The following is a 24,342-nucleotide window of genomic DNA, read 5'->3' as shown; positions in this document are numbered from 1 at the left end:
ACATATAAACGTATCAATCATCAAATAGAGTACTATATCACGCATCGTCGGCGACCGAGACATGCTTCAAAGCCTCGGCGACATATCCGAAGCTGCGGGGTTTTCAGCCGAGTCTTGGGTCACAGCTTATAAATAGTACAGGCCATATCATCATCACAAGATAGTTGCCAATTACTTGAACCGAAAGACAAGGCATCTTAATCCCAACCCAGAATGGCTTCTCCTCAAATTGGCTGGATCGGTACGTCCATTCATCACAGTCTTTGATAGGCACGGCTAATGTCATGCTACAGGCCTGGGGTCAATGGGTCTTCCAATGGCAACAAATCTCCAGAAACATCTAAGTTCAACAGGGATTACAAATATGATTTATTTTAATCGCACTATTTCCCGTGGTGATTCTCTCAAGGATATTGGTGCCCAACCCGCATCAACAGCTAGAGACCTTGTTGATAACTCCGACATTATCTTCATGTCTCTGAGTGATGACTCCGCCTTGGAGGCAACCCTGGATGCAATCATTGATACAAAATTATCCAGTCAACTAACGGGGAAGCTTATCGTCGATACGTCAACGGTTCACCCTGACTCTTCCGCAAAGGCAGAGACCAGGATTCAAGAAAAAGGAGGACGGTTTATCGCCTCACCAGTCTTTGGTGCAAGTCCTGTTGCAGCACAGGGAAAGCTCTTGTGGATCATTGCTGGACCAAACGATGCTGTTGATAAGATCACCCCATATGTTGAAGGGGTTATGGGAAGGGGTGTTATCGGGGTTGGGGAGGACGTGAGAGCATCTGGCAAGATGAAAACGGCAGGGTAAGTGGCCACTCCCCAGACTTGGATCCTACTAACATCTAGAGTAGAAACTTTATAACAGCTGGTTTCATGGAAATAATCGCTGAAGCGCATGTGCTAGCCGAAAAGTCCGGTCTCGGCAGTGAGAATCTAGAAGCCTTGATCGAGCAGCAATACGGACCTCTGCCATTCTCAATGTCACAACGTTTGACAACTGGAGCATACATGCCAGCGAGAGGCGACAGGCCGTGGTCCGATCTAAACCTGGCCATCAAGGACGTGGGCCATGGAATTACTCTTGCAGAACAGTCTGGAGCCAAGTTGGAGGTTGCAGAAGTTGCTATTAAGCATCTGAAGGATGCAAAGAAGTTTTCTGATTCTGAAAAACGGCCACTCGATTCGTCGTCTATGTATGGAATATTACGACAAGAAGCCGGGATGCCATTTGAGACGAAGTTGATCAAGGAACGAGATTCTGCCGGGGTTGCTAAGAAGAAGTGATATGGCCAGAGATGGATCATAGGGAGGTTCTTGATCAATATTTTACTGCGCAGTAGGTAGCGTACCAGTGACAATTTATTCATACCTTTGCTCCTTCTCTCTCCTTCTCACTATGTCTTGATCATCGTGGCTATTATCGATATGGGGTCGTCCCGATCCTTTCAACCTTGATCCATCAATAGGTTCCAGCCAATGGAGTGTCACAGATGCAAAGGAATGAGAACGTTTGATAACGATTTGGCGGTCCGTTGCATCTCAAAGTAATAAAAAAGGAGATGGAATAAATGGATTGACTGTATGGGTCTGTACAATTGGTGGTTGTATGCGATTTTCAAATCCTGACGCTGACTTTACCAGTCCGTATATAGTATTCATTCGTTATCTTTTAACTCTAATAAGCTATTACGAAGACGATTTATGCCTAATCATTATATCGTTCATATGTCCAAAACGGGTATCACAAGATTAAGTACTTAGAGAGCGGCTTTGCCTCTAGATTCGAACGGCATCAGCAATACCAAGAGTCCAGCCGCAATGAAGAGCGCACCGCTGGTGTATACGGGAGCAGATGTCTCCAGATTCGCAAAGATTGCAATGATAGGCTACAAATGTTAGCAACAGTCAACAGGGGAAAGTTTAAACACTTACAGCCATGATGCCAAAGATTCGGTTGCAAGATGCACACAAGGCATTGCCCGTTCCGCGATGAGGCGTAGGAAACAACTCAGGCGTGAAAGAGTAGAGAACAGCGTACATGATGTTACTGAAAAAGTTGAAAGCACACTGCCAGCCGAGCAAAGCACCGCTAGTCGTGGCAGTTGTTGAACAGTAGAGAAAAACACCAGTGAGGATAGTGCTAGCTGAAAGTGTACCCTTTCGTCCGAGTCTGGGCAGCTCAACAAGCCATCCTCCGAGTAAAGCACCTGGCACACCGAGAACAGCAATGATTAGACTGTTTCGGTAGGTGATATATGTGCTTCCGTCGCCAAAGTCAGCGCCCTTGGTTGCCTGGATGTATGGAATGAAGGCGTTGTAGAGAGGATATCCAAGTCCAATGAGAGCCCACACGGCCATAATTAGTCCAGTGCTGAGACCGAGTTTCTTTGTCACGAAAAGGGCTTTGATGTGAGACATATCGACTTTTTCGAGGTATCGTTTCAAAGCTGCACTTGCGTCGGTCTGAGCGACATATCCTTCTGGCTCACAAGCCTTAAGGTCTTCAACAGTAAGATTAGACGTCTTTCCGTTCTTTTTGGCGACAGTGTGTACAATTTTGACTGCCTCTTCGTCTCTCCCCTTACTCATGAGGTACTTTGGCGACTCGTAAATCTTGAATAGTAAAAAACGGGCAAGAAACATGAGTAAGGTCAAGCCACCAATAGTGATTGTGAAGTAACGCCAGCCCATGTTGTCGCTGCGTCGGCATACTGTGTCTTGCTGGCATGTGTAATTTCCTAGTAGGGGCCATGCGATCAAGGTGCCGATAACTTGAGCGATGGCCCAGTCGATCGAAAGAATAGTAAGAAGGTATTGATGGGACGCCGGTAGGAACTCGAGGAAAATAGCCGAATCGACAGGTAAATTTCCTCCTACTCCAAAAGACCAGAGGGCGTCAAATATGGCGATGGCAGCGAAGTTGGGGGCGCTGGCTGATATCAGGCCCCAAGTCGCCGTTAAGCCTAGGGTGATGTTGAAAGCCCATTTTCGACCAAACACATCACAGCCAAAGCCCCAAAACATGGCACCAGCCAATAGACCAATGTTCTGAGCAAGGGGAAGAAAAGGAGGGTTGCTTACGCCAAACTCATTCGCCACGGGCGTCAAGATGAGAGAGGTAACAATCGGCCAGAGATTATCGCTCGCCCACCCAAAACCTATCACTATAAATAATTCCCACTGGTATCTTCCCATTCCTATGTCACTCAGAGCACGGTTGAGGATGCGTGCTTTTGCCTCGTAGACAGGATCGAGTGCGCCTTTAGGGATAATCGCCTCGTCTTCCGCAGCGTCCACAAGACTGTTCCTCCTTGCATCGCCATTATTGCTAATTGCGCCATAGGTTTTTCGAACATCCGATTCCTTGTCTGGTGTGGTAGCCATTCTCGTCCTTGACGGGTTGTTGTATGACGCTGAGACTGGGGTCAAGAGACGATGCGCCTCTGAACTCGAAGCGTCCTTCATGGGGGGGATGGCTCCCTTTATGTAGATGGGAAGAAAAGAAAAGAGACTGATTCGTCAGCGGCTTGATTGTGTATGATAGTGAACCGATATTGTGAAAGAGAAGCAGGGTAACCGTAGGAGCTGTTCAACTCCCCGCGTTGCAAGTTTGGTAGGGTCGATGGCACAATCCCACTCTTGGGCTGCATTGATTGGGCAGTTGTGTCTTACATGGATCCTAGCTGATGATCCATCCCGCTCTATGGCGTCATATGTATCTCTTATGGATCAGGGATAGTAAGCAGAGACTCTATTTATGAGGGATATATTTTTGTCCAGGACAGAATACAACTCTATAATTATAAAGAAAGGCATCGAGTAGATATATATATATATACAAGAAAACAACAATATATACACAATGGGCGAGAGCATTGATCGCCTTATCCCAGTTGATGATCACTTGTCACCCACACCCACCGTCCCATCATCCGACTCCCCGCATCCGTTCAAAGCCACTACCAGAGTCCGTAAAATTAGTTTGTAGCACCTTCTATAGAAGGAAATGATCAATAAACACTAATAAATCACATCATTTCTATTCGAATCAGGTACGCAGTCTGACAATCTCATCAATTGACCTTGTATTCTCTACCTTGCTTGCGATGTAACTGCTAACGACTCGAGGCCGAGTGACCCCCACGAAACATCAGCAGACCCAATGCATTTTACCCTCCTGCGACAAGCTGAAAGCGGAATGTGAAAAATGACCAAGATTGGTCCCATGCATAGAATGTTGAGAAAACAATTTTGTCATCCGTCAACACGTATTATCTTGAACTCCAGAATCTTTTTTCCCCAATAATGCATTCTTCTTGATAATAGAGACTCTAAATTGCAATTGTATTTTTATTTTTCGTTCTTATCCGTCCAATAAGAGTATTCATGTATTCATAATAGCTCTGTCCCCAGTATGACTTTCGAAACATCGGATGGGAATATCCTATCCGGAACAGAACAGTCTATGCTCATGTCAGTAAAATGATACAGGCAAAGTTTATACAAATATACCTCATCGTGAAAGTCATGCCGGTATTCTAGCCGTCTGCTAGCATTTCGTCATCATCTCCAACGAGTTCAATACCGTCAAAGAGATCAAGCCAGTCTTCAAGTCTTTCGTTGATAAAATCTTGTAGCTCCCATGGTTTATCGGAGACTTTCTCTGCGTCGCCGTTCCACACATACATATCTGCATCGACTGTGGTTCTACCCTCAAGGATCACGTTCACGGGCATCGCCTTGTAGATCTCGCCTTCAAAGTCATGCACCTTTTGGCGCTGGGACTTCGTCTCGACACGTACCAGCAGCCCATCCACCTCGCTAGATTCATGCTTGATTGTGGCTAGGTAATCGCATCTGTGGAGAGCAAAACGCGCGTAGCCATTGACTCGGGCTGGATGGGTGAATTTGGCGACGGCGTTGATGTTGGAGTAATCTCCAGTTAGAACCCAAGCCAGCAAAGGCAATGCCCTAAGGGATCCGTAGATGAAAACAGGGCGCGGTGGCGGCACAGTAGCCATTGTAAAGAAGAAGGTATGCAGTAGTCTGGTTCAACGGTTTTGTGGTAATGGAAATGAGATGGGGAGTCAACAGACCACTGGCTTAATAAGTCAGTAGTTAAATTTCAAGCTGATTGATTGTGGGCTGCAGGCAGCAACATTCAATAGAATTCTAAAAGCTAAATACAGTTTGTACGTGATAGAAACCTGACATGGGTTGTGACTGAAGGGTTCCCCTCGCGTTTGTGAGTCGTCATGTCACACTCTTCAGGTCAAACTAAACAACCTCATTCTGATGCAAGTCCTAAGATTTGCAAAACAAATTGTAAGGATTCACTTACAAAGCTTAGCCACCTCACCAGGAGTCAAAAACCCAAACGCCCGCAAAATGATTCCCATCTCAAATCTTGGAAGCATAATGTCAACTTTCATGGATATACTTTCAGCATTTATACATTGGGGCAGATCTGTGAGACTCTATTTATGCCACTGTTTGGGTACGGTTTTACTCTACACGTGAATCTAAAGTGTGTGGTATTACCAGTATACCTCTGGATCGTAAGGATCATTTTCGAAGAGACATCGGAAAATAAAAGATTCAGTCTCTGTTGTTTAATCTTGGCAACTCAGTGTTGAAAGGTCGTTACTGACATCTCAACAGGGATTGGATTTCCAACATACTTGAACAATAATGATCCTTCGATGAACGGGAACAATGATGATACTGTCGACAGGGATCTACTCTCCCCCCTTTTCCTTCGATCGTCATTCTCACTCCATTCATGTCTTCATTTCACATCCATCCCTTTCAAGTTTACTCCATATATTCATCTTCCATATCTGTTGAGACATCAAGTGATGATTGCGTACACGATCCCTGCGGGAATTCACCGCCTATGGGACATGTTGAACTTCGAAAGTGGCCTACTCTTCCTTCAGCTCTTTGAGACCGTAAACTTCCAGTCATACTCTCTCTCCCTCTCCTGTTTGTTTCCTCGCCAACCTCGTAAGAACGTCAAAGTTGGGTGAAAAAAATGCTCAGTGCCACAGGCTTAGTAAAGTCGGCGTTCCAGACCTCCTTGAATCGATGAACTATCTCCAACCCCTCCACTTTCAGAACCATGGTCTCTATATCGGTCCATGTCTCTCGTCTGATATCTGGTGCACTCCCTTCACCAAAATCAGGTGTCCTGGCGATTCGTGTACACAGCAGTTTCCCATCTGTAGAGATCTTGGTATCAGTGAAGAAGCTGTCTTTGCTATCATCTCCATGAAAATAAGAAGCTGAGAGGGAATAGGATGAGATTTCAACACCCGATTCAAGATTGAAAGCTGTTGCCTCAGACCAGTATTCTGAAAATCAGCGTGATAGCTTGGCAGCGTGCCGATCTCTCCCTTTATAACAACAACAGTTTGTCCGGTTGAAACCAGTCCCAAGGTTCTTTCTCGACCAGTCACGTTTTCTTGCTGTAGGCCGATAGTGACTGGAGGCTTGATCTTTGGCAAGGCCACTACATGTTCGTCAGCGAACCATTCCAAGGACAAATCCCAGATGCAAACAGTTAGTTGTTGTTGCGGATCGCCCAATAGCCCAGTCACATTTTTCCCATCTTGAGATAAGGTGACATGACGAAGTGTAGAGTCTTTGCTCGAGAGCAATATTCTGTAGTTCCACTCCAGGCCCGTTTCTCCTCCTGGCAAAACCGTCCGGCATATTCGATTCAGACTATAGCCCTTGGGGTAGTGGCCCAGTAGATGAAGCGCACAGCCTTTTGAGATAGGAAGAATTTGTTGCGTCCACGTTTGCGGCGAGTTGAAACGATCCTGCTTAATAACTTTGTCTGCAGGCCAATCGTAAACCTCCCAGCGACGACTTGAAGTCTTGAGCAAGATAAGTGAAGCATCAGTGCTCAAGACTCGTGTTTCCGCTTTGAACCTCGTTTGGCAAAATCTGAGATCACCAAATGGCACTGAATTGTAAACCAGTGTTGATTCTGTATCATAGATGACATTGGGACTGTGAGCTCGCCTAAGCCATAATAGTTGGTTACCTTCGGACAACAACTCTTTGGGATTGGTTTCTTGTCCAATTTCGAGGTACTTGGAGATAAAATAGGATCGTCGAAGTCGATACGCATTGTGTTCAAACAAGGACGTCTCAGGAAGAGAGAATGGTACCGAAGTCGGTAAGGCAAGTGAGTTTTTTGTCGAGTCTTTTGAATTTCACCCAAGTCTTCAGGTTGGCATAATGGCGGCATGTCTTGATTTATCAAGGCTGACGTGGTATCCTCTGGCTGTGAGCTTTTTACAGCACTTGTATCATGACAGACTCCATAGGCGGGTCCTGATCTCGAGATCGTCTTCCCAAGACATACCGTTTTCGCATCGCCCCGTTAGGCTTTGAGGCTTGGCTTTACGGCGATGAGACATCTGCGAGTGTGATTAGCGCTATGGAGGAAAGCAGACCAGGATTAACTGACCGTTTCAGTGGTAAGTTGACGCTGAGGGCGAGTTGGAAGAAGAAGAAGAAGTAGCCTCTGTGCGTATAGCTCGGAGGAAGCTTCTTTTATAACCCTTATCCTAGAGTTCAGTTATTACTGTGTCAGTCGCGTATATAGTTTTGTGAGGAAAGTGAGTTTTCAATAAAAGAACACTAATGTTAAGTTTTGTCAATGTTTATAGACCCTTCAGTTTAGAGCTCAGAGAAAATGAGAAGGCTTAGAGTTCAGCTAAGAGACCTAGAGAACGCAAGTAATTGTGTGACGATCACCCGTTTCTTGACTGATCAGTAGTGCTTCCAGGTTCTGAAATCTTGACCCAATAATTGAGATATCTTCTGTTATTTAATTAATGTCGTCTATGTTCTAGGCCGTGTCCCGTTTGATGTGCTTTGCCATGCCTCTGTTTAAGGTGGTCAGTGTCACCATGGCAGGACCAATAAATGGGTTTCTCATAGATTGTGCCCTCATCTGTTTGTTTCTAAAATTATACGATACTTAGCGACCTTCATTTTCCCTCTCCTGACCCAGTTAGCTGCAAGACGCCTCCCTTTCTGCCCTCATAGGTCATTCTTTGAGATCGAGGCAATGCCACGTAAATTTTGAATTATATCCCAAATATCTCGCTTCGGGTTATTTGTCAAATCTCGTTCATCTTCATTGCTGACAAGATCCTTAAGCAAATTCAGTGTTCGTTTCAAAGCAAGCAGCTCTTGCTTGACGAACGCTAGGTCGTTCCTCGCACCTTTGCAACCCCTTACAAAATCCGATATGGCCTTGGACGTTTTGTCGGCTATTTCAATAAAGGCGAAACAAGCTGTGACTATAGACAAACCGTCCATTTTGGTAGCGACATGTATCAATTTGATGGTTCTGGTCTATCATCAGACAGACATAAGCCCCTCAGAAAGCCATTAGGTAGGTTGAATTAATGAAGTTGAAAGGTATGCATATGATGTGCCAGGCTACCTGAAAGGCGGATCTCAGCTGTGGTGCTGTCAGCCTCTGGGTACGCCTTGCGTCTATAGAAGCTGCCTTCATTATAGAATATCGCACTATGAAAACTGGAGCTGTCAAATTCAAGTGTGATGTGTGTTTGCATTAGAAGATAGCCTCCAGATGTCAATATGCAAAGAATTCGCTTTAACGTACCACCAGACATGCCAATACCGTGCCTGGACACAGCCATGCGAAAAAGAAGACTGAGCAGAAATTGCTATAAAAAAAATTGTAAAAAAAAGAATTGATACTCCTGTGTATCACAGGTGGCGGTCTCTCCCGCCGGGAATTGAACCCGGGTCTCAAGCGTGACAAGCTTGCATACTGACCACTATACTACGGAAGATAAGACGGCTTGAGCCGGCTGTAGTGTGTGATTTTGATGCAGATTGAGCAGACTACACTAGTATATATACCCTTGACCAACCTTGGCCGGCAATTCCCATTGTTTTCTTCTCCCTTTATGCGTTATAGATCAAAGTATCAAAGGATCGTTGATACAGCCAATCAATTCACTATATTGTTCTTAATCATATTTGCTTACAAGTCAATTATCAACCTTAAGCTTCACCCCAGATCTCGTCAGCAATCTCCCTAACCAAAGCCAACTTTTTCTTCTCCTCGTCAAGGTTAAGAGGATATCCGCTCTCATGGGTGCTGAATCCGCACTGAGGGCTGACAGCGACCCTCTGCAAGGCCTCATTCTGGCTCTCACCAGTACCCTTGGCAACCCAATCGGCCGCGTTTAGAACTCTCTTCTTCATCTCATCCTTGTCCTCGAGTTGAGGCAGCTTGGTGCTGATGACACCAACAACAACGGTCTTGTCCTTGGGGAGGAACTCAAGAGGTTCAAACCCACCAGAGCGCTCAGTATCGTACTCCAGGTAAAAGGTGTTGACGTTCAAGTCACGGAAGAGCTTCTCGGCGATAATGTCGTATTTGCCCTCGGCAAAGTGACGACCGCCAATAAAGTTACCACGGCAGAGATGGATACCAGTGTGCATGTCTGAGGGGATCTTGGACAGACTGTCGTTGTAAAGCTTGATGTAAGCGTCTAGGAGATCATCGACTGTGCCGATGTTGTCGGAATCAGCAGCCCAGCCATCACGGAACTTTTGGCTACAAAAGTCTATCCTTGTTAGTGTCAAGTTCGGCCATAGGTCAAATCACAACTTACAAGCCATGCCTGGGTCGTCGAACTGAACATTTCGCAGGCCAGCCTTGTACAGCATATCAAGCTCAGCCTGGTAAACCTTGGCAACGTCGGCAAAGTACTCCTCGTCATTCTTGTACGCCTCAGGGGAGTATGCCTTGCCCTGCTTGTAACGCATGTGGAACCAAGCAGGAGTAATCATGGTGAGCTTGATAGAACCCCATTGCTCCTTGGGCACAAACTGCTGCACAAGCTTCAACTCGTGCAAGTTGGAGACAGACTTCTCAGGGTTGTGGGAGAGCTTGCCTCCTGCAATGACAGAGTCGCCAGGCATGACCTGGCGATCCTTTTCGATTAGGCTTACTACGTCGGGATGGTACAGACGGAAAAGACTGGCGTCAGCATCCTGAAGCTGGGTGGTGCCCTCAAATTCATCCCACATCAATCCCCAGAATCGAGTTCTGGTGAACTCGCCGCTGGTGACAGCCTTGAAACCTAGTTCTTGCTGCATCTTGACGACGTCCTTGATAGCATCTGTCTCCACAGTTTCGAGACCTGCATTCTCCGGGGTGAGACCCTTTTCACGGATCTGCTCTCTTACATCGAGGAGAGCTTGGGGTCTAAGAAGAGAGCCCATGTGCTCAGCGCGGAAAGGTTTGAGAGGGGACATGTTGATGTTGTTGCTTTAGATACAATACTCAAAGAATGAAGTTGAAGATGTTTGAGATATAAACACCCTTTTTAAGATGTCAATGGTAGTAGTAATCTTGAACTAAGGAGCCCTTAGTTTAAAGATTGCGGGGCCTGTCATCATATATCGTGGGGCGGGGTCCAGAAAGAGGGTAAAAGGCCGATGCTAAGAGAGAGATGGTTAACCATATCCATGGTTCGTTTTCCGTATTCCCGAAGGATTGTCATAAGAGTGAGATTAAGAAGAGGGGTATCCACCAAGACGGCAAGAGGCGAAGATGCTAACGAGAGCTCATTCCTCATGTATAATGCACTGTGTTGCATATGTAGTTGCATTGCAGGATGATCCATGTCTGGGTCGTGTCGGTACAAGGCTGAATACCCAAGTGATTACGCCCTGATGCGGGGAAGTTTACCATATATATGTCCCACGGCCGATGGGCCGTGACCCTCCTACAAAGGATTACATTGCGAATATCTCTATGATGGGACTGGGCACATTATGAGATGTTACGTACGTGGCTGGGCTCGATAGTAGCTTGTTTCCAGGAAAGCTTCCAACTGCGGGGAGATTCAACGCTTGCAGTAGCTCTTGACGGTTGATAATAAACATGGCATAGTCTTTCATAGTGTTTTATTCTATCAGCTAATCTTCAATTGAGTTCATAGGGTTACTATGCTGTAACCTGTGGCAAGGCAAGATTCTTGGTTCATGGTTGACGTTCCCCTCGTTTCTGGTTTCTTGGCTCATTCTTCGTCCCGACTCTTATCATAAATCGTCGTTATCGTCAGAAACATCAAATTTTAGGTTGTGTCAGAACAGCACTGGCAAAATGAAACACTACAACTTTTTCGAGGGCACATCAACGGGTTGCGATACCATCATACGAATGCTCAACGAAGATGACAAAGAGCTCAAAGACGAAATGACCAAAAATTGGCGAAATCACAAGCTAGAAGAGCTCAATTTTGTAGGAACACTTGTATGCTCTTCACAGACCTTTCTCGTCTCCAGCTAAATCATCTTCTTCCAAAGGGCGCCCTTCTTGCAAGCTGCCTAAGCTCAACGAGCTCATGGCCAGACGTCCTTCCCAACGGAAAGTCAAAACCGTGGCTAGTACGAGGACTTTTATATATTGGTCTAGTGCTCGCCCTCTTTTCAGTCGTCACTGCTGGAGTTCAGAGTATGAGACTACATCGATTGTCGGCACACCCCGACGGTCTCGAGAAGATACGAAACAGTCTAGGTCGAAGAAGACGATCCGACAACAAAGCTCTACCCAGTTGGTTGCACGTTTATGCATGGGAGTTTAGCCTTGCTTTTCTGGTGTTGGCTGTCTTGTGTATGGTTGTCGGCCTCACGATTTTGATATGGGCTGCTGCTACGTATGGTCCCTGGAAGCCTGAAGCTGCAGAGTGGTGGGATGGGAATTCCAAGGTAAGTTGTTCTTTCTGTATAACCGATAGCTTACTGATATTTCTGGCTTTTCACAAGATGGCGGTGCTTTTTACCATTATTCTAGGGTTTGCAGTCGTATTCCTGATCTTATCACAGGGCGCTCTGTCGAAAAGTAACTTCTTCAGGATATAAGTTGACTTGCTTCCTCTCTACACCTGATAGTTTGGAGTTTACTAGTAGGTGGGGGATACAAGAAGCATTATAGTAGACTGCATCTACTGTACTTTGGTATGTCATTTTGCTGTACAAATATCATCTTCTAGAGATGTACTGTTATGTCAATGTTAATTCCTTTTTTATTTGAAGATTGATAGTGTACGGCCATACATGCAAATGCTAACAAAATGATGTGAGAGTAACTTATCTTGACTCCTGCTACTGGCTGTGTTGGGCTGTTTCGACGTCTGTTCTTGGTTTTGTCTTGCTTTCCATATTCATTTCATTAACTACGAGCTGCTGCCACTTTGGCAACTTGGAGTCAGGTTGTGGAAATATGTTGCTAAAAACACATTGGAAACATCTGAGCTGCCAAAGAATTGTTGTCTGTGACGCCCACGGTAAGTTGTTACAGCGCAGGGCAGTTGCTTCAGGCTTTCTAGAGTAGTTCACAACGATGAGGCCAAATGCTACCAGAGTGCGTCAGGAATCTGACACTTAAGCCATTTTATGGCAGCAGGTTTCTAGAGGTTGTAGCAAATTGTCTCACAACTGGCATTGAGATTTTTTCTTACTTGTTGATACACTTGACTTTGAAGTCATATAATACATTTCTATACAGATTTGCTCGCCGTTTTCAATCCATCATCATACAATATCATACATTATCGTGCAGCCTCGAGATGCTGGAGCTTCACCTCCACATCCTGCGCCGAATTCATAGCATCTCTTTCGTTGTAGAAGTATTTCCTCGCGATAATGCCCTTCAAGCGTCCAAGGCGAGCCGTGAGGGTAGCATCATAGGGACCTCCTTGCATCATAGCCATAACAAAAGGTCCTTGGGCTCCCCAGGTGCAGCTGTGAAGGTGCTCTTCAATCTGTTTAACCACTTTCTCAACCTCCTTTATCTTTTCGATCTCTGTGGGGAAGATGCCCAATGGCTTCATCTCGTCAAGAGCGTCACAGGCAGATTCAGCATCGCCGTAACGCTCCCAGTAAATCTGAGCAAGCTTGATGAAAAGGGGCGAAGATACACCGAGGACGTAGGAGGAGAGGCCGAGTTCCTTAATTCGGGGGAGAATATTGAAGGCGAGCAGAGAAGGTTTCGGGAATGCGGTGTCCAGTTGATTCAGGCCATAAGTCAGGAAGTCAGAGTAAAGGTAGCCATGAACATCCATGATAGGCTTCTCATCCTTAGTCGTGACCTTCTTCTCCTCTTTCGCGGGCTCATTCTTGGGCTTCCGTCCCCTCTTGACAGTCTTTGGTTCTTCAACAATACCCAGCTCCTTAGGTAATGAGAAAACTTCCTTCTCCATAACATCCCACAACTCAACATCGCTGTTGCACTTCTTCATCAGATTCATAACTCTTGCCCTTTCCTTTTCTCTCAGATCTTCGTAATTTGTCCATTTACGCATCTGCGCCTTCTCTGCCTTGTCCAACTCAGCCAGGTTATACAGCTTGGGACGTTTTGGCGCAGACTCAAACTTGCCAAGGGCATTCTGTGCAGCTTTCCGCAGCGAAAATGGATAGCGTTTCAGGAAGTCATCGCTAGCATTTGCACCTCGAGCTTTCTCGACAAGGGTATCACCCATGCGCTGCTTTTCCAAGTCTGATGGAGTTGATTTTTCAGTAGGTTGAGCCTTTTGAGTACGAGCAGACTTCTTATTTTGACGTAGACGGGCATTAGAAATATCGTCAAAAATGCGCTTGAAGATTTCAGTTTCACCAGGAGTCAAAGTCCCTTCCGGTTCAATATGGGCGTCGGCATCTGGGTCGAGACCTTGGATATCTTCCGTGTCCTCGTCGTCAAACTCGAAAGGAATTGAATTATCAATCTTTCTGGGGCGACTCACATGAGTCGCCACACCAGCTTTTTGTGTAAAAAAAATTGAAGCGGGACGTCTGCAAGCCAGTTGCAGTGTCCTTGTCTGGTACAAGAATGGTAAAAGATTCCGTGACATTTTTGTATGTGACTGAAGATACAGGAAAGTCTCTTGTTTCACATGAGAATTTCGTTACTAAAAATCGATAATTGGGACTAGAAGGTCGCACGGCTTATCTTCGGAATTGAAACGCGTTGCCGCCCGCAACGCGTGATTTCGCGCCAAAGTGAATCAACTGAGACGCGTTTCGCCTTGCGCTTTGCGTCACCATTCACGATTCTCCCATTTACTTCTTTTGCTTTTGCGCAAAACGGGGTTTTGCTTGGTCTTCCTAGTCTTGCCTTTGTTGCAAAATCTGACCTTGGTTCTTCACTCAGTCACTCTTTGTTATTGAACGCTTCCTCCCTTCTCGCGACCTCAACATGCCTCCTAAGAGGGGCGGCGATGCTCCTATGAGTGAGTTCGAGCGAAAACGCTTAGCAAACATAGAGGCAAATAAGAAGGTTCTCAATGAAGTCGCGGTCATCGCTAAGAGAGTTGCACCGACGCCGCCAAAACGAACCATCCCTTCGCGACCCAGAACCCGAACGCCTATTAAACGAGAGGCAGCGAAGCCAACTCGGCAAAGCTCACGCCTGGCAGGTATCGACGCCGACAATGACACGCTCAAGAGGAAGCTTGAGGTCGAAGCAGAGGTTGTAGCTCAGGAAGCAAAGGCTAAAAAGTTGCGAGTAAACGGCGACCTCAATCTGGGCGACATCTATATCGAAGGCAAGAAGTGGTCGGCCGGAGCGGACGGGATCAAGGGTCTTTTCCGCGGCGCGCAACCCGGTGTGCGAACTTTCACCGAGGACGATGTAAAAGCAACGACAGACAAGGGGCTAAAGGAGCTCCGTGAGCGGATAGGTGACCTCAAACTATACGAACATTGGGCACCAAATGGTTAGTGACACCCCATGGTGATTCGCATTGTTTTGCTAACGGTTACACCGCAGAAATTAAGATCACTCCTCAGCGAGTATATGCCCTCGGCTTTCACCCGAGCGAAGATAAGCCTCTTGTCTTTGCTGGTGACAAGGAGGGTAACATGGGCATCTTCGACGCTTCGCAGACTGCCCCAGAAATTGATGAGGAAGACGACGATGCGGTGATACCAGACCCTGTTATTTCTGCCTTCAAAACACATAGTCGCACCATCTCCTCTATTGTGTTCCCTTATAGCGATGCGAACTCGGTCTATACATCCAGCTACGACTCTTCTATCCGAAAACTCGATCTGAACAAGGAGACCTCTGTGCAAGTGTGGGCGCCGTCGGATCCCGATGACGAGATGCCTCTTTCTGCGCTCGACATGGCCGACTCGAAGCCTAACATGCTTTACTTCTCTACTCTTGACGGCTCTATTGGCCAGTACGACACTCGCACCAAAGACGCCGAACTATGGGCAATGTCAGGGCAGAAAATTGGTGGATTTTCTCTTCACCCTCTTCAGCCACATCTCCTGGCGACCGCCTCTCTAGATCGCACTCTCAAGATCTGGGATATGCGCAAAATCACTGGCAAGGGCGACCTGCGACACCCGGCGCTTCTTGGTGAACATGAGTCTCGACTATCTGTTTCACACGCCTCTTGGAGCCCTGGCGGACAAATAGCCACCAGTTCCTACGATGATACCGTCAAGATCTATGAGTTCTCTGATGCGTCATCCTGGAAGACTGGACAGGATATCACAGTAGAGCCTACTCACAAGGTTCACCACAACAACCAGACCGGTCGGTGGGTGACCATTCTAAAGCCTCAATGGCAGAGACGGCCGCACGATGGCATTCAGAAGTTTGTTATTGGCAACATGAATCGCTTCGTCGATGTGTTTGCTGCGGATGGTAGTCAACTTGGCCAGCTTGACGGTGACGGCATTACAGCAGTGCCCGCTGTGGCTCACTTCCATCCATCACAGAATTGGGTTGCTGGAGCGACATCAAGTGGTAAACTCTGCTTCTGGCAGTAGACCCTGCATTTGAAGACGGTCGCATGGGATTGTTTGTACACGTGCATTAAAGCGGGAGTTTTGGTTTGCTATTGATACCGAATGATCGACTATGTGTCGGCAACGGTGAAAAGGAACATTTTTGTTGGAGGAAAGGGACAAAGCTAAATACATGTACGAGTACGAGAAGCAAATGGATGTCAAATACTGGCTTAGACATTAATTACGTCGCAAATAGCAGTCAGTCGAGGCTGAGTCGAGATCACGTTTGAGTTTGTCTCAATTTACCACTAAAAGAGCTCTTTGTATGAGGGAAAACAACGTGGTGGCGTCCCACTGACTCAGGCACAAAAAGAATCGCATGCACATACTTTATGACGTACCATCTTGAAGCAGGTGATTTATTTCTTGTGAATGAGAGCCTTTATGGTCACCATGGATAAGGGCATCATCTGAAGCATCAACACTTGACCAATCCTTGCATGTGATCGATTCACCGAAGTAGAAACATTGGCTGGGCATTGGCGTCATCACTTATCGATAAACATTGCACCAATCATGCCTCTAGATTGCTGCTCGACAGTGGATAACTTCACAAGGGCTCCAGTTGTTTCCCCAGGGCGCCTCGACCGCTGAGCAAGTCAGGTCCACTATCCGTCCCTTAAAACTCCACTGGGACTCAGGCAGATGGGCCTAAATCTGCCTAGACGTCAGCCCCAGGGTCAGGTTCCTTCTTGATTGGGAATGCCGTGATCGTTATCTTCACTTCCTTGCGATCCGACCGTTTGTTTGTCACACCTAATCTGCCTATTCTCTTTCACATTTAGTTTTTGGTGCTGCAGTATTATTTGTCGACCGCGTCCTGACTTTATAGGTTCACCATCCTCGCGTTGTCAAGTACTACGGTGGACGACAGCGGCATCGAGTCCTATTTGCTTCGATAGCAAGCGCTGGCTGCTTCCGGCGCATACCGGGCCCATCATCTTGACGACTGCATGATCATTCTGACGACCACGGAGCGTGCATAAATTTCACGCTGTCGACAAGACCCCGGCACTTTCAACCTCTTGCATTGTTAAAACAGCCCAACCCGAAGCCACCCATAGTCGCCCCGCTCGATTCGACCCGCGACCATCATGGCTACCCAAGCTGATGATGCTCCGGCGTCCCAGACCAACATTGGGGATGGAGACCTCAAGGAGCATGTCCACGACGAACTTGAAAAGATCCAACGACAGAGCTCTACAGCGACCGTGTTTCCCGAGCCTCTACGAGAAAGCGACAGCGATGACTCCGCCGACGAACACAATGGCCCGACTCAAGCGCCTCCCATGTTCATGAATATGAACCAGAGTATATACGGACTTATCGCACAGGCTAGCAACCGGGTCAACTTTAACGATCGCTTTGATGGAATGAGCAGCGACGAAGAGGGCGAAAGTTCACAAAATACCCGCACAGAAAGTATCGCCCGAACTTCAATTTTGCAGCCTGCAAGCAAAGGAAAAGACAAGGTTCACAGGCGAAGGAAGCTTTCAGAACACAAGCTTTTGCGATCATTACCTGCGTTGCCTAAACTTCGCTCTCGACATAAATCTCAGTCTTCTAATCTACCTGCTCCTGCAGAAGCTGCTGATGAGGCAGACGACGAAGACGGCGACGGCGGCTTATTACCAGCACCCGCTCTTACTTTAACACGCCAAGATACACAAGGCCGTTTGGCGCCAGTCATGAGTAGAATGTTGGAGGCTAAGGCAGATTTGTCTAGCAGACCCAGCTTTGATCTAGATCGCCTATCGTCAGATGTTAGTCGATCTAGCGATGGCGACGAAGTGTCGGCTCTTTCCAAAAAGCTGAAGGAGATCTTCGAGTTTGACGAGTTTGAACAGGTTATTGAAGGTTGGTCACCAGCTCAGTAATCTCGTATCTCGAAATGCTAACTTCAAACAGAATACCCATGCTGGCTTTTGCAAAGCGTCCTGCTTCAGGGATACATGTACATTACATCCAAGCATATATGTTTCTATGCATACCTTCCTAAGAAGACGGTAAGTAACGCCCCTCCCGACTCCAGAACGAACGCTAACCATGATTTACAGCACGAGGCTGTTAAGTCGGGGTACCTATCAAAAAGCGGCAAACGCAACCCGAGCTACGCAAGGTTTTGGTTCCGACTAAAGGGCGATGTTTTGACATATTACAAAACAGCGACAGATGTCTACTTTCCCCACGGACAGATCGACCTGCGGTACGGCATCTCAGCCAGCGTTGTTGACAAAGACAAGGAAGCTCTCCATTTTGTTGTTGAGACACATCACCGAACATACAAGTTCAAGGCCGATAGCGCTCCAAGTGCAAAGGAATGGGTTAAGAGCCTTCAAAGGGTCATCTTTCGAAGTCACAACGATGGCGACAGCGTCAAGATTTCGTTGCCGATCAAGAATGTCATGGATATTGAAGATACGCAGATGATTTCATTCGCAGATACTTGCAAAATTCGTGTCATCGACAATGACGAGACATACGCCATTGATGAGGTAAGTAACATGCAATCTGGGTCGTGGCGTCGCTAACCATTAAAGTACTTCTTCTCCTTCTTCAGCTTTGGCAAGGAAGCCATCAATGTCCTTAAGATTCTGATTGAAGATTCGTCTGGGGGCCGCTCAACGGATCAGGTAATAACCGGGGGCGGCCATGATAGTTCACAACCTCCATCCGGCCACGCTTCAAAGGCAGCAAGCAAACACGTTCCTAGCAAATTAAGTACAGGAAAGCTACCGGATACCGTCAAAGCGACCTTGGCACCGATGTCACCTCTATCACCTCGCTCGCCCAGTCAGTTAAGCCCTCGTGCAAGCATGGATGCGCCACGATCGAGTTTCGACGCCTTCAAACGATTTGGGAAGAAGAGTGTAGATATACCAAGCTCCATTGGAGACCATAGCCCTCGAAGGAGTTTTAGTGGAACAAGACGCTCAACGAGCTATCAACATCGACAAGGCACTACGACCCCCAAGCAAGCACACGATTCGGAAGACTCATTCCTTCAGTCATCAGTCGAGAACCCGAGCATCTCCACTCTGTCACCATCTTCGTACGATGAACCGTCCGCAAGTCAGATCCTTCAGGGAAGTGATGTCTTCCACAGTCCAATGATGCGGCGATCCGCCTCGGCTTCCAGAAAGCGTGATCAGTCTGGCAAACGAACACCTCGCAGCTCTAGCGCCCATGGAGATCGCCGCCGAGGTATCCCTCACGCCGCAACGACAGGTAACATGCAGGAAATGGGATATGATCAAGCCGATTTTCAGCGACCTGTAACCCCAACACTCAATAGCATTACCAAGATTGGCGCCTATCCTTTACAGCGAGCCAACGCCTTTGCCGAGTACTTGAGTCGTACCAGTCAACGCATGGGATCTATGTTTGCGACTGAGTCCTTGGGCTATGTGGAGAAGGTACACGGCATGTGGAAGGGGGAACATCGACATTACGATGAGCCGCAAGAGCTTCGGACGGACGATGATGCCGAGGACATCGATTCGGAGGCAGACGATAAGATGCAAACTACGATAGATCGATTCCGAGCGCATTTCGCCCTACCCGAGTCAGAGAAGCTTGTCGCGACATATTTCGGAGCCATCTTCAAGGTTTTGCCTCTGTATGGAAAGTTTTACATTAGCGACCGCTCATTCTGCTTCCGGAGCTTGTATCCTGGAACGAGAACAAAACTCATTCTTCCTCTCAAAGATATTGAGAACGTTCACAAGGAAAAAGGCTTCCGGTTTGGCTACTACGGCCTGACAGTCGTTATCCGTGGTCATGAGGAGCTTTTCTTCGAGTTTAGACGACCTGGCCTTCGGGACGACTGCGCAGTGACCTTGCATCAGCTCATGGAAACTAACCGTTTCCTTGAAGAGTCCGGCATTCTTCATCAAGAAGAACAAGAGAATGAGGAGGCTGCTGCTGCTATGGCGGAACGAGATGCCCTGCAAGAAGCAAGGCAAGATGAGTTTGTTGATCACGAGCTCACACTGCCCCGCGAGACATCTGGTGTCTCTAATGCTCCTACGATCCTCTTCGACAACCCCAATTCGTCAGGCCTTGCATTCAAGCCGCAAAAGTCGATGAAGATTACATGTCTTACCATTGGATCACGAGGTGATGTTCAGCCATATATCGCCCTTTGTAAAGGTCTTCTCGCCGAGGGTCATAAGCCACGGATTGCGACCCATGGTGAGTTTCAAGGCTGGATTGAGAGTCATGGCATCGAGTTTGCGCGAGTTGAGGGAGACCCGGGTGAACTGATGCGCTTGTGTATCGAGAACGGAACGTTTACTTGGGCATTCCTCCGAGAAGCAAACTCAACGTTCCGAGGATGGCTTGACGATTTGTTGGACTCTGCGTATACCGCATGTGAAGGTTCGGAGCTATTGATCGAGTCTCCATCTGCCATGGCGGGCATTCACATTGCGGAGAAGCTCGGGATTCCCTACTTCCGAGCGTTCACTATGCCTTGGACTAGGACACGGGCATATCCTCACGCCTTCATTATGCCCGAGCACAAAATGGGCGGGGCTTACAATTACATGACGTACGTTATGTTCGATAACATCTTTTGGAAAGCTACCGCCTATCAAGTGAACCGATGGAGGAACAAGACAATGGGTCTCCCCAGTACAAGCCTTGAGAAGATGCAACCCAACAAGGTGCCTTTCCTTTATAACTTCAGTCCCAGTGTGGTTGCTCCGCCTTTGGACTTTTCGGATTGGATCAGAGTAACTGGATACTGGTTCCTTAACGAGGGCGGTGACTGGGAGCCTCCACAAGATCTACAGGACTTTATCGCCAAGGCTAGGGCGGATGGGAAGAAGATTGTCTATGTCGGCTTCGGTTCAATCATCGTTAAGGATCCTGCCAAGATGACAAAGGAGGTCATTGATGCTGTTCTCAAGGCCGACGTGCGATGTATCCTCTCGAAGGGTTGGTCTGATCGCATTTCGCCCAAGGACGATCCCTCTAAACCACGTCCTGAAGAGCCAGTAATGCCTGCCGAGATCCATGTGATCAAATCGGCGCCTCACGACTGGCTGTTCAGTCAAATCGACGCAGCTGCGCATCACGGCGGCTCTGGAACGACAGGTGCTAGTTTACGAGCTGGCATCCCAACCATCATCAATCCTTTCTTTGGTGACCAGTTTTTCTTTGCGACGCGTGTTGAAGACTTGGGTGTTGGAGTCTGGGTCAGGAAATGGGGTACCAACAGTTTCGGTCGAGCCCTCTGGGAAGTGACGCGTAACGAGCGCATGATCGTGAAGGCTCGTGTTCTTGGTGAACAGATCCGCAGTGTAAGTTTTCATTCCCCTTTACCTACCAACATTACTAACAGTCTGCAGGAATCTGGTGTTGATAATGCCATCCAGTGTATATACCGCGATCTGGAATATGCCAAGAGCCTCATCAAGCACAAGGCGGGCAAGAATAACGCACAGCACGACCTTGCCGAAGACGATGATACCGAAGAAAGCTGGACATTCGTCGGAAGAGACGAACCAGACCCTGATGCTGTAACGAAGAAGCTAAGTGAGGGCCTAGTTGGCCTCGGGGCGGCAGGTGATCGACCCCTACCATTGGGAAGCCAAGCGCCCACAACCTGATATGTCTATTGGTGGTATTTCTTTGGAGTGTTGTTTTTCTTTTTGGTGTGCATATGACTGGCTGTTGATTTGGGAATGGGATTGGGTGATTGACTGGGTTAATTAAGTTGTGTTGATTGGATGGGAGGAAAGGCTGAATGAATAATGAATGTGATCTCAAGGCTCAGATGCAATACTCTAGATGGATAGAGAAACATATGACGATAATACTATTAGCATTGATTAACCAGTTGAGCGGTACGGTACGACTCAAAGGTTATGGCTTGTAGCATCTAATATAGCTCAACTCATTATGTCTCCCAACAAGTGAGCAGGATGCCCATCCTTGTCCAACCCAAAGTGTCGCATCCAGCAAACAAGCTTAATTCTCCTCTCGAACCACATAACCTTGTGATCGTCTCAAGGAAGTCAGATCTGGTAGAGCGAATCCTTGTTCGGTAGACATGCATGTCAGGTTGATGGCCAGCGAGAGTGAGTCAGGTGAGTAATCGTTTCATACTTGCGTCTAGGCAATGACATAGAATTTTAGCTTTATTTTATACTTTCGAATAGATCAACGGGGACGAAAGGATGGGGATAACTCGGGATGAAAAACAAGAAGTTGGGGTGCATGAGGCGGCTAAATGGATGTGGTGATCATGTCTACGTCGGGTATACAAGATATTAGTATATATGCATAACCGACACTTTGTACCACAACCTAGACTGTGTTACTATTGTGAACTTCAGTTGTTTGAAAGAGATTTCTTGTTTTTGATATTGTTATAATGGCTAAAACATCAGAGAAACATCACTTTTTTGGGTTCAGAGGAGGATGGCTCACATTCTGGATCACAGTCAGCCAAATAAATAATTATCCTCAAGTACACTACTAATCAGTTTATAGGTTGCTTGTGCAACAGACATGATGCTCTTTGGCTACGATCAAGGAGTCTTCAGTGTGTTCATCTACAAGTTCTCCATGGCCCCCTATTAACTCTTGAGTAGGTGGTGTCGTTGTCACTCAGGACTCTCCTCAACTTCACAACCTCGTCGGTCCTGCGAAGACCAATCTTCTCGCAACAGTAACATCAATTTACGACATTGGCTGTTTCTTTGGAGCAGTCATTGCTTTTATTATTGGCGAGAGACTTGGTCGAAAAAGGCAATTCTTCTAGGAACAGCCATCATGTCGATTGGGACCATCATCAAAGTTACCTTATAGTCTGCAGCAGATGATTGTTGGACGTATCGTCTTGGGGTAGGTATCTCTCTTATAACCAAATAATTGTATGTCTAGGTACTGAGGATTGTAGAATTGGCAATGGTATCAATACTGCCACCGCGCCGATTTGGCAGTCAGAAACCGCTCAAGCGAGATGGGGAGGTAAACTCGTTATTCTTGAGATGGCCATGAACATTGCTGGTTTCTACCTCGTCAATTGGATCAACTATGGTCTTTCATTTGTTGAAGGATCTGTCGCGTGGCGATTCCCTCTTGCGTTTCACTTCGTCTTTATCTTTGTCTTGTTTGCTACTGTTCCCTGGCTTCCACAGTCACCGCGGTAAGTCTACTTTGCCAACAGCTAATACAATACTAACCGACATGGAAAGATGGCTCATCGCCCATGGTCACACTGGAGAGGCAACCGAAATTCTGGCCTATATAGAAGACAAACCCATAACGTCACCGATTGTCACGGCTCAACTCCACGAGATCCAGTACAGCGTCGACTATGAACGCTTACACACTATCAAATGGAAAGACATTTTACTACGCCGCAACAAAGACACATCTGATACAAAGACCCTTTGCCGTCTTCTCCTCGGCACAGATACACAACTAATGCAGCAATTCTACTTGACTAGGAAAAGAAGGCTTGAATTAGAAAAGTCTAGGCTAGAGGAAAGAGGGCTATTCATAATAGTCCTCTGGGACAATTGCCTGATAATACCGTCCCGGCTGCCTTGCTGCCTAGGTCGGTCACATACATCTAGGTAGCAAAGGCAAACAACAAATATCTACAAACATAGGTAGGTATATGCAGGCCTAGCCAACAATTCTCTGGTATAAACATCATGAGCTACTACATGCCCACCATTCTAATTAACAGCGTCGGTCTGACAGAAAGAATGACTCGTTTACTCTCCGCCTGCAACGCGGTGTCTTACCTCGTCTTCTCTTCCGCAGCCATCCTTCTCGTTGAGAGATGGGGGCGAAGAGGACTCATGTTGCTCTCCACGGCTGGACATCTTTTGCCGTTCTTGATCATCACTATACTCCTACGGTATGCAGTTGGCGATAAGAAGGAAGCGCTGGGGTCAGCTTCTGTGGCCTTTTTCTTCTTTTACTTTATCTCATTTGGCGTAGGCATGTTGGGTGTTCCATGGCTGTACCCTACCGAAGTAAATTGACTCCCTGTGCGAACGAAAGGTGCTGCTCTTGCTACGGGGACGAATTGGTATGTCCACTGCTTCGATGATTGTGTCGTTACTGATGATCTTCAGGATCACAAACTTCATCGTTGTGGAAATCACACCCATCGGTATTCAGAACCTTGGGTGGCGTTTCTGTATTGTATGGACTGTCACGAATGCTCTTTTCCTACCCGTGATTTACTTCTTCTACCCAGAAACTTGTAGGCTGCTTGTTCCTGCACAAGCGGCTTCTGGCTGACCTTGATAGCAAACCGTAAACTTGAAGATATGGACACCTATTCCGAGAGAACCCTTCCGTCATTGTTATCAAGGACAGAGACTCTATTACCGCCAAGAGACCTGAGAAATACATCGAACAGGATCGGGAGGACATTCGAAGAGAAGGTGTGGCGGTCAGGAGAGTTGGATCTGAAGAAAAGGTATAATG

General features: G+C 47.0%; 11 protein-coding genes and 1 non-coding gene across 12 annotated transcripts; 5 read left to right on the top strand and 7 right to left on the bottom strand.

The window, feature by feature from the left end:
• Window positions 1-61: 61 nt before the first annotated feature.
• EDB82DRAFT_507542 (uncharacterized protein) lies at window positions 62-1,569 on the top strand. Its single transcript, XM_025728016.2, has 3 exons — window positions 62-241; window positions 294-816; window positions 864-1,569. Exons 1-3 carry the CDS (start codon window positions 214-216, stop codon window positions 1,294-1,296), a joined length of 984 nt encoding a protein of 327 aa, XP_025582425.1. The 5' UTR covers window positions 62-213; the 3' UTR covers window positions 1,297-1,569.
• EDB82DRAFT_507541 (major facilitator superfamily domain-containing protein) lies at window positions 1,570-3,813 on the bottom strand. The gene is made up of 2 exons (XM_025728015.2): window positions 1,945-3,813; window positions 1,570-1,898 (listed from the first exon to the last, which is right to left on the bottom strand). The coding sequence occupies exons 1-2, from the start codon at window positions 3,475-3,477 to the stop codon at window positions 1,770-1,772; spliced, it is 1,662 nt and encodes a 553-aa protein (XP_025582424.1). The 5' UTR covers window positions 3,478-3,813; the 3' UTR covers window positions 1,570-1,769.
• A 281-nt stretch (window positions 3,814-4,094) lies between these two features.
• On the bottom strand, window positions 4,095-5,208 carry EDB82DRAFT_507540 (uncharacterized protein). The gene is made up of 2 exons (XM_025728014.2): window positions 4,525-5,208; window positions 4,095-4,475 (listed from the first exon to the last, which is right to left on the bottom strand). Exon 1 carries the CDS (start codon window positions 5,031-5,033, stop codon window positions 4,551-4,553), a length of 483 nt encoding a protein of 160 aa, XP_025582423.1. The 5' UTR covers window positions 5,034-5,208; the 3' UTR covers window positions 4,095-4,475; window positions 4,525-4,550.
• Window positions 5,209-6,027: 819 nt separating this feature from the next.
• On the bottom strand, window positions 6,028-7,150 carry EDB82DRAFT_558955 (uncharacterized protein; the record flags this gene model as incomplete). Its single annotated transcript, XM_065609713.1, has 3 exons — window positions 6,028-6,296; window positions 6,359-6,893; window positions 7,064-7,150. 3 exons carry the CDS (start codon window positions 7,148-7,150, stop codon window positions 6,028-6,030), a joined length of 891 nt encoding a protein of 296 aa, XP_065464076.1.
• Window positions 7,151-7,956: 806 nt separating this feature from the next.
• On the bottom strand, window positions 7,957-8,526 carry EDB82DRAFT_507538 (uncharacterized protein). The gene has a single exon (XM_025728012.2). It carries the CDS (start codon window positions 8,350-8,352, stop codon window positions 8,071-8,073), a length of 282 nt encoding a protein of 93 aa, XP_025582421.1. The 5' UTR covers window positions 8,353-8,526; the 3' UTR covers window positions 7,957-8,070.
• Window positions 8,527-8,783: 257 nt separating this feature from the next.
• EDB82DRAFT_t185 lies at window positions 8,784-8,855 on the bottom strand. Its single transcript has one exon. It is a non-coding gene; the product is annotated as a tRNA-Asp (tRNA).
• A 130-nt stretch (window positions 8,856-8,985) lies between these two features.
• On the bottom strand, window positions 8,986-10,750 carry EDB82DRAFT_448955 (uncharacterized protein). Its single transcript, XM_025728010.2, has 2 exons — window positions 9,687-10,750; window positions 8,986-9,638 (listed from the first exon to the last, which is right to left on the bottom strand). Exons 1-2 carry the CDS (start codon window positions 10,330-10,332, stop codon window positions 9,070-9,072), a joined length of 1,215 nt encoding a protein of 404 aa, XP_025582420.1. The 5' UTR covers window positions 10,333-10,750; the 3' UTR covers window positions 8,986-9,069.
• Window positions 10,751-12,103, top strand: EDB82DRAFT_507533 (uncharacterized protein). The gene is made up of 3 exons (XM_065608792.1): window positions 10,751-11,335; window positions 11,389-11,790; window positions 11,848-12,103. The coding sequence occupies exons 1-3, from the start codon at window positions 11,186-11,188 to the stop codon at window positions 11,941-11,943; spliced, it is 648 nt and encodes a 215-aa protein (XP_065464075.1). The 5' UTR covers window positions 10,751-11,185; the 3' UTR covers window positions 11,944-12,103.
• A 390-nt stretch (window positions 12,104-12,493) lies between these two features.
• EDB82DRAFT_507532 (uncharacterized protein) lies at window positions 12,494-13,995 on the bottom strand. The gene has a single exon (XM_025728008.2). It carries the CDS (start codon window positions 13,929-13,931, stop codon window positions 12,633-12,635), a length of 1,299 nt encoding a protein of 432 aa, XP_025582418.1. The 5' UTR covers window positions 13,932-13,995; the 3' UTR covers window positions 12,494-12,632.
• EDB82DRAFT_507531 (WD40-repeat-containing domain protein) lies at window positions 13,996-16,256 on the top strand. Its single transcript, XM_025728007.2, has 2 exons — window positions 13,996-14,795; window positions 14,849-16,256. The coding sequence occupies exons 1-2, from the start codon at window positions 14,276-14,278 to the stop codon at window positions 15,859-15,861; spliced, it is 1,533 nt and encodes a 510-aa protein (XP_025582417.1). The 5' UTR covers window positions 13,996-14,275; the 3' UTR covers window positions 15,862-16,256.
• Window positions 16,257-16,618: 362 nt separating this feature from the next.
• On the top strand, window positions 16,619-21,829 carry EDB82DRAFT_507528 (uncharacterized protein). The gene is made up of 5 exons (XM_025728006.2): window positions 16,619-17,739; window positions 17,791-17,888; window positions 17,940-18,377; window positions 18,423-21,188; window positions 21,237-21,829. The coding sequence occupies exons 1-5, from the start codon at window positions 16,977-16,979 to the stop codon at window positions 21,495-21,497; spliced, it is 4,326 nt and encodes a 1,441-aa protein (XP_025582416.1). The 5' UTR covers window positions 16,619-16,976; the 3' UTR covers window positions 21,498-21,829.
• A 435-nt stretch (window positions 21,830-22,264) lies between these two features.
• Window positions 22,265-24,153, top strand: EDB82DRAFT_527394 (uncharacterized protein; the record flags this gene model as incomplete). Its single annotated transcript, XM_065609172.1, has 7 exons — window positions 22,265-22,333; window positions 22,384-22,435; window positions 22,485-22,561; window positions 22,709-22,737; window positions 22,793-23,041; window positions 23,091-23,198; window positions 23,985-24,153. 7 exons carry the CDS (start codon window positions 22,265-22,267, stop codon window positions 24,151-24,153), a joined length of 753 nt encoding a protein of 250 aa, XP_065464074.1.
• Between the last annotated feature and the right edge of the window lie 189 nt (window positions 24,154-24,342).

The sequence above is a fragment of the Fusarium venenatum genome (genome assembly GCF_020744135.1).
Source record: "Fusarium venenatum strain MPI-CAGE-CH-0201 chromosome Unknown EDB82scaffold_3, whole genome shotgun sequence".
Taxonomy (NCBI): Eukaryota; Fungi; Ascomycota; class Sordariomycetes; order Hypocreales; family Nectriaceae; genus Fusarium; species Fusarium venenatum.
The sequence above is the reverse complement of the archived record's forward strand: the minus strand, read 5'-3'. Positions and strand labels throughout refer to the sequence as shown.